This window comes from Pseudoliparis swirei, chromosome 18, assembly GCF_029220125.1.
Source record: "Pseudoliparis swirei isolate HS2019 ecotype Mariana Trench chromosome 18, NWPU_hadal_v1, whole genome shotgun sequence".
Taxonomy (NCBI): Eukaryota; Metazoa; Chordata; class Actinopteri; order Perciformes; family Liparidae; genus Pseudoliparis; species Pseudoliparis swirei.
In genome coordinates, this window is record NC_079405.1 from 29174145 (window position 1) to 29182008 (window position 7864).

The 7864-nt window shown below is 52.7% G+C and overlaps 1 protein-coding gene across 2 annotated transcripts; it reads left to right on the plus strand.

Annotated features, from left to right (window-relative positions):
• The first annotated feature begins 641 nt into the window (after positions 1-641).
• On the plus strand, positions 642-4332 carry elf3 (E74-like factor 3 (ets domain transcription factor, epithelial-specific)). 2 transcript variants are annotated; one of them, XM_056436862.1, is made up of 8 exons: positions 642-1226; positions 1608-1841; positions 1929-2030; positions 2102-2242; positions 2329-2415; positions 2493-2612; positions 2715-2910; positions 3237-4332. In XM_056436862.1, the coding sequence occupies exons 1-8, from the start codon at positions 1127-1129 to the stop codon at positions 3340-3342; spliced, it is 1086 nt and encodes a 361-aa protein (XP_056292837.1). In that variant the 5' UTR covers positions 642-1126; the 3' UTR covers positions 3343-4332. The 2 variants fall into 2 exon arrangements, with proteins under 2 accessions (XP_056292837.1, XP_056292838.1); XM_056436863.1 differs by having other exon boundaries at positions 2105-2242.
• The last annotated feature ends 3532 nt before the right edge of the window (positions 4333-7864 follow it).

Sequence of the window (7864 nt, forward strand, 5' to 3'; positions counted from 1 at the left end):
ACATACATGTGTGTGTGTGTGTGTGTGTGTGTATGTGTGTGTGTGTGTGTGCCTCTCACTGTTACAGTTAGTCTCAACATTCCTCTGGTTGACCTTTGCCCTGAGTTTTGGGTTTTCTCACTTTAATCTCCCCTCAGGGCTCGTCTGAGTGTGTGTGTGTGTGTGAGCGTATGTATGTGTGAGTGTGTGTGTGTGTGTGTACACAACCGCATCCTAAAGACGTGTGTGTGTAGGTGTGTGTGTGTGATGAAGATGTGTGTACGTCTTCATCACATGACGTCTTCATGCTCCTCTTCATGAAACCCTGAAGTCAGAACGACGGAGACGACCTCGTGACACGAGGGGCAGCGCTGCAACTCTATCCAGCCGGCTTAGTCTCCTCCTCCTCCTCCTCCTCCATCACCTTCACCTCCTCCTCCCCCACCACCTCCTCCATCATCACCTCCACCACCTCCTCCATCACCACCTCCTCCATCATCACCTCCATCACCACCTCCATCATCACCTCCATCACCACCTCCTCCATCATCACCTTCACCACCTCCTCCTCCTCCTCCTCCATCACCTCCTCCTCCTCCATCACCTTCACCTCCTCCTCCTCCTCCATCACCTCTACCACCTCCTCCATCACCTCTACCACCTCCTCCTCCATCACCTCCTCCATCACCTCCTCCTCCGCCATGGTGTCTGTGTGATGTCATCACTGTGATAACTGAAGACGATAATCCACGGCGTTGCTGTCCACCGTATGTAATCTGTCATGACTCTGATCAGCCAATCAGAGCTCGCCTCTCTCTTCACCCCGCAGACCGCACGGTGAGAACGAGGGAACAGCGGAGCAGGTTTGTTTTGTTCATCGAGTTCTCAGGAACCCGGAGGAGGAGGAGGAGGGCTGTGGGCGTGGCCAGTGGCAGGTGGAATTCCCCTGAGCTCGCAGCGTCCTCCCCCGCTCCCCTCCGCAGTATAAAGCTCCAGGTGCTCCGTCGGGCAGCAGGTGCACCGCCGCTCAGAGACGACAGGAAGTACAGCAGAGCAGCTCTCCGGATCCCTGTGTCCCATCGAGCCGCGGCTGCACACAGGCTGCCTCCTCCTCCTCCTCGTCGCTGTCGTCCCTCACAGCTCCTCCATGGCCTCCCCGTGCCTCAGCAGCATCTTGACCTGCGCCAACCTCACCATGTACCAGACGCCCGACAGCCTGCAGAGCGGCGGCTCGCCGTGCGGCAGCGGTAAGAGGCGCCGCCCTCCTCCGGCCGCTTTCTCCTGGCTCTGGGTTTCGTGGGCAGTTTCACCTGAAGTCTAATCTCTCCGTCAACACCACCTTTCTCCCCGCCATGGGACTTCTAGCTGCTGACCTTTGCTTTGACCTCATTTCGACGCCGCCGGCTCAATCATTGACTTTAATGTTTAACTGCGTAAGCGTCACACGCCTCATAGCGGAGACTTTGTTTGTCTGAGCTCACAGACGCTCGTCCGCCTGGTGATGGTATCAGCCCCCCCCCCATAGCAGCTCTACTTTAACAAGCAGTTTACACCAATAGATCCTGTTTCAAATGGCCTCCCTGTCCTCTCCATGCTCATCCCATAACCCCCCCGTGTCCCTCCTGCAGGCCCGTGGTACCGGCACATCAACCCTCACTGCTGGACGGAGGACGACGTCCTGGAGTGGATCAGCGACATCGTGGAGAGCGGCCAGTTCGACGCCAGCAGCCTGAGCCTGGCCTGCTGCACCATGGACGGCGCCGCGCTCTGCCAGATGGACCGCCAGGAGGCCGCCGCCCTGTTCGGCCCGCGGCTCGGCCTCCACCTGCACCAGAGTCTGGAGGAGCACAAGAACAAGTTCGGTAAATGTCTCTGCAGATGGAGCCGGCGATAGGTCGAGGGCCGGCCTCCGTCGCAGCTGACCCTAACTCTTCGTCTCCTCACGTCAGATCTCATGTCCGGGCCGGAGCTGAACGAGACCTGCCAGCTGCTCGACCACTTCCTGGACAACCTCAACTTCCCTTTGCTCAGCACCATTCGATTCGGCCAAGGTAGAAACTACAATCCAGCATCTATCAATGAGGTGAGGACTTCTGAGTCTAACGCAGCGCCTCTCCCCCAGCAGCCGAAGCCGCGGTCAACAAGCGAGAGTTTGACTACACGGAGGACGAGTACAGCTTCGCCAGCCTGACCGCGCAGCCCGACGCGCCTCCGGGGGACGTCGGGTACCTCTCTGACAGCGAGTACAGCTCCTCCTCCAACAGTCAGTGCTCCCTTCTCCTCGTCCTCGTCTTCTTCCTCTCGGTGGCGTCTCAATGTGTCTGATCCGTGTTCGTGTTGCTGGCGCAGGTGGAACGTCCGACTCCTCCGGCCTCGACACGCAGGAGTCCGGCAGCGGCGAATCGGACCCGGAGTTCTCCTACCCGCTGATTTCAAGTGAGTACCGAGCAGACGGATCGTGGTCCGGAAGGTTCTAGTGGGGTTCAGCCTCTAATGAACTCTCGTGTTGGCAGAAGCAAACATCAAAACAGAGAAGGGGGAGTCTCGCCTGAAGCGACCCCGAGGGCGACCCCCCAAGGTCAGCAGGGAGCACGGCGGCTGCATGTTCGACGCGCCCAAGAAGAACAAACACGGTAAGACCACGGTGGGCGAGGCCTGAGGTTCACAAAGACCTCCACAGATTCTGCTTGGCTCAAACACACACTCAGCTGATTGCTCCCGCCGTCCCTCTGCAGCGCCGAGAGGAACTCACCTGTGGGAGTTCATCAGGGACATCCTGACCCACCCCGACAGGAACCAGGGCCTGATGAAGTGGGAGGACCGGCGCGAGGGGGTCTTCAAGTTCCTGAAGTCCGAGGCCGTGGCTCAGATGTGGGGCCAGAAGAAGAAGAACAGCAGCATGACCTACGAGAAGCTCAGCCGCGCCATGAGGTGAGTTCAGGGTCCGATGTGGATCTGAAGGACTCGTCGAGTCTCGACTTGAGTCGGCACGTTGAGCGCAGACGGCCGGCGTGAAGACGAGTTTCAGGGTCTTCGCTGACTCCAGTTTGTTGTAACGTTGAAGTCTTTCAGCCAAAGTCACCCAGATGAAGCTTCTCTACGGCCACAGAAGACTTTATGACTTCTAAGAGAAGATTATCACCAGGAACCACTTTTGAGTTTTCACTTCACAGAGTCCTTTAGTGGACTTCATGAGAGGACGGGATCTGACTGTCTGGCTGTCTTGATCCGGGCCTAACGGCATCTCCTCCTCCCAGGTATTACTACAAGAGGGAGATCTTGGAGCGAGTCGATGGCCGAAGGCTCGTTTACAAATTTGGAAAGAACTCAAGCGGCTGGAAGATGGAGGACATCGGCGTATGAGGCGCCGGCGCCGAGTGGGTGGAAACCAGACCGCCAACGAGAGTAACTATTACCCATCGCCTGGCTTGTCTGGACACACTTCTTCTCCCCATGATGTTTAAGACACTAACTTCCTCTTAGAAGGAAGGTGTTGCAGAAAATGTAAGCCATTGTTTTGGCTCTAGTAGGTTTTATGAACCAATATTAATGTTGTTGTTGCTCACTGCAGCAGCAGAATAGTTATTGTGGTGCATGCTCGTGCATTTCTGTGAGCTCATGGCGGCTGAACCAGCAAACAGGTTGTCGCTGTACGAACGCACGGCGTCTCTTCAGTGATGTCACCGCCCTCACAGCCGGCGCCATGCACCACTTCACTGTGTGTTCTGTCATATATGGATGTATTATTCTGGTAAACTGTTTCACACCAATGGAAAAGAAGTAATTGACATTAACACAGTAACATTGTGCTCTACATGCATGTCATCTATTTTACAACGTGTAAACACACAACGTGTAAACAATGCAAAAGGTACAACGTAGTTTCTGAGTAACTATTGCACAACTTGTATTCATCATTCATTCAGTTCCACACTTTTGTTGTTATTGTGTACTTGTGCTTGATCTATTTTAGTGTTGTCCACTTTGGATTGATATATATAATATCATACATATATATATAGATAAATATTATATATATTTAATATCATATATATATATTAATGTAATATATATTATATATATATATAATATCATACATATATATATATATAAATATATTATATATAACTATTATATATATATTATGTATGTGTGTGCAGTAAATCTCCATTGATAATGTCTTCTGATTATTGGCATTGTGTTTTTATAGTCATACATGTTGACCCGTCCATGCTGTCGTGTGATTGGTCTGTAACGCTGCAGCTATCTTTGTTTTCTGTTATTTCCTTCTGTGTGAAGGAGGAGAACATTTTGTAGAACTGAACCATTAAAACCACACAAAACCATTTCTAACCCTGAGTGTCAGCAGTTCAATTATAATGTTTTTCGGTATTCGATATGATATGTCAGATGATATTTGGTGGTTATTGAGTGTGTGAAGGAGGTCATTGAGACTGTAATTATTAGAATGACAATAACAAGCTGTCTCTGAAGTGTATACATTTGACTCTGGAGACATAAATCTATGTTCTCCTCTTCATGTCAGGCTCATCGAGGCCGGGTTGGTAACCTCAAAGTTCAACATTACATTCCACCAAGACAACCTGCCCAGCGTTGGGAACTCCTTTCCAATTAAAGTAATGAGCAGCACTAGCTACAACAATTCTCAATATATTTTAAAAAGTCCATTCAGGCCGCCCTCCAAATCCATTTCGTGAAATCATTCGGAGCTTGAACCGTGAACATGGTGGAAACCTCCCATGTCGTGCAGTGGATGGGCACAGCCCATCAGCTGGGAGGATAATCACGATGTAGGGTTAGCGTAGCGGTGTGTTAGCTCACTACAGATACACATTCACCTAAACAATACGATGACAAGCTAGGAATGAAACGCAGGACGGCAGAAAGATGCAGCAGTATTCGTTGGTTTATAGATGAACGTGCTCTTCTATAGACCAGCCATCACAAAGATGCTGAGCTCCTCTCCCCCTCGATATTATCGATGGATTAAGTAGTAAAATGACTGAATATGAGTCGTAAGGAGCATGCAGTGGGGGGCAGAAGCCAGAGAACGCCTCCATGCAGCGATAAGCATCGTGGAAAGCGGGTTTCATTCTGCCCCGCGTCGTAAACTCTCCATTGTGCTGCCATAAAACAAACCGGTAACTCCTGTTTGCTGGAATGCGTTCAGTAAATGCCGGTGTTGCACAATGGCTTCTTCAAACTGGAACAATTGGACCGTGTTACGCAACCCGGCGCTTGCGTAAAGCTTCCGATGAACAATGTAACTCACTTTAGTGTGAAAGTCAACACGCGTGACAGAGAGCCGTCGCTCTGCGTCGACGGTGCAGGAGCAGCGAGTCGTAGCATTGAGACGGCACCATAGCATGTGCGTGTCGTAGCATTGAGGCAGCACCATAGCGTGTGCGTGTGGTTGCATTGAGACGGCACCATAGCGTGTGCGTGTGGTTGCATTGAGACGGCACCAAAGCGTGTGCGTGTGGTTGCATTGAGACGGCACCATAGTGTGTGCGTGTGGTTGCATTGAGACGGCACCATAGCGTGTGCGTGTGGTTGCATTGAGACGGCACCATAGCGTGTGCGTGTGGTTGCATTGAGACGGCACCAAAGCGTGTGCGTGTGGTAGCATTGAGGCAGCACCATAGCGTGTGCGTGTGGTAGCATTGAGGCAGCACCATAGCGTGTGCGTGTGGTTGCATTGAGACGGCACCAAAGCGTGTGCGTGTGGTTGCATTGTGTAACGTAATTCAGAATTGAACAGCCTGGAAGAGCTTATACAATACTACGAGTCTGCTATAGTTCTCTCAATTTAGGGAGACGTTTATTCACTGATCAAAAGCAAAGTACAAACCACGGGGAGCTCTCCTCAACATGCAAGTTGAAGCCCGAAAACCACACCTTCATTAGCACATCAAGATTCCATCTTTTATACCCAGATCTCATCACAGGTGCATATCCCTTCCCTCGTACCCCCGGGTGGGGGCTGTCTGTTGGCCGTGTGCCCCTCTTGGTATGTGTAAATACTGATAACAAGTGTGAATGTTGAATACTGTCAGGCGTGTAGCTGCCCTTGAGCTGCAGACACAATATCTCTGTCTCCTCACAGGCAAAGTGCCGTCTCTTCTGATGCTTTGCCGGAACCTAGACATTACGGTCCCTTCAATAAATCAGATTAATATTAACAATTGAGACGGCACCAAAGCGTGTGCGTGTGGTTGCATTGAGACGGCACCATAGCGTGTGCGTGTGGTAGCATTGAGACGGCACCATAGCGTGTGCGTGTGGTTGCATTGAGACGGCACCAAAGCGTGTGCGTGTCGTAGCATTGAGGCAGCACCATAGCGTGTGCGTGTGGTTGCATTGAGACGGCACCAAAGCGTGTGCGTGTGGTTGCATTGAGACGGCACCATAGCGTGTGCGTGTGGTTGCATTGAGACAGCACCAAAGCGTGTGCGTGTGGTTGCATTGAGACAGCACCATAGCGTGTGCGTGTGGTTGCATTGAGGCGGCACCATAGCGTGTGCGTGTCGTAGCATTGAGGCGGCACCATAGCGTGTAGTTGTTGTAGCATTGAGGCGGCACCATAGCGTGTGCGTGTCATAGCATTGAGGCGGCACCATAGCGTGTGCGTGTGGTAGCATTGAGGCGGCACCATAGCGTGTGCGTGTGGTAGCATTGAGGCGGCACCATAGCGTGTGCGTGTCATAGCATTGAGGCGGCACCATAGCGTGTGCGTGTCATAGCATTGAGGCGGCACCATAGCGTGTGCGTGTCGTAGCATTGAGGCGGCACCATAGCGTGTGCGTGTCGTAGCATTGAGGCAGCATCATAGCGTGTGCGTGTGGTAGCATTGAGGCGGCACCATAGCGTGTGCGTGTGGTAGCATTGAGACAGCACCATAGCGTGTGCGTGTGGTAGCATTGAGGCAGCACCATAGCGTGTGCGTGTCATAGCATTGAGGCGGCACCATAGCGTGTGCGTGTGGTAGCATTGAGACGGCACCATAGCGTGTGCGTGTCATAGCATTGAGGCGGCACCATAGCGTGTGCATGTCATAGCATTGAAGCGGCACCATAGCGTGTGCGTGTGGTAGCATTGAGGCGGCACCATAGCATGTGCGTGTGGTAGCATTGAGGCGGCACCATAGCGTGTGCGTGTGGTAGCATTGAGGCGGCACCATAGCGTGTGCGTGTGGTAGCATTGAGGTGGCACCATAGCGTGTGCGTGTGGTAGCATTGAGGCGGCACCATAGCGTGTGCGTGTGGTAGCATTGAGGCGGCACCATAGCATGTGCGTGTGGTAGCATTGAGACAGCACCATAGCGTGTGCGTGTGGTAGCATTGAGACAGCACCATAGCGTGTGCGTGTCATAGCATTGAAGCGGCACCATAGCGTGTGCGTGTGGTAGCATTGAGGCGGCACCATAGCGTGTGCGTGTGGTAGCATTGAGGCGGCACCATAGCGTGTGCGTGTGGTTGCATTGAGACAGCACCATAGCGTATGCGTGTCATAGCATTGAAGCGGCACCATAGCGTGTGCGTGTGGTAGCATTGAGGCGGCACCATAACGTGTGCGTGTGGTAGCATTGAGGCGGCACCATAGCATGTGCGTGTGGTAGCATTGAGGCGGCACCATAGCGTGTGCGTGTGGTAGCATTGAGGCGGCACCATAGCGTGTGCGTGTGGTAGCATTGAGGCGGCACTATAGCGTGTGCATGTCATAGCATTGAGGCGGCACCATAGCGTGTGCGTGTGGTAGCATTGAGGCGGCACCATAGCGTGTGCGTGTGGTAGCATTGAGGCGGCACCATAGCGTGTGCGTGTGGTAGCATTGAGGCGGCACCATAGCGTGTGCGTGTGGTAGC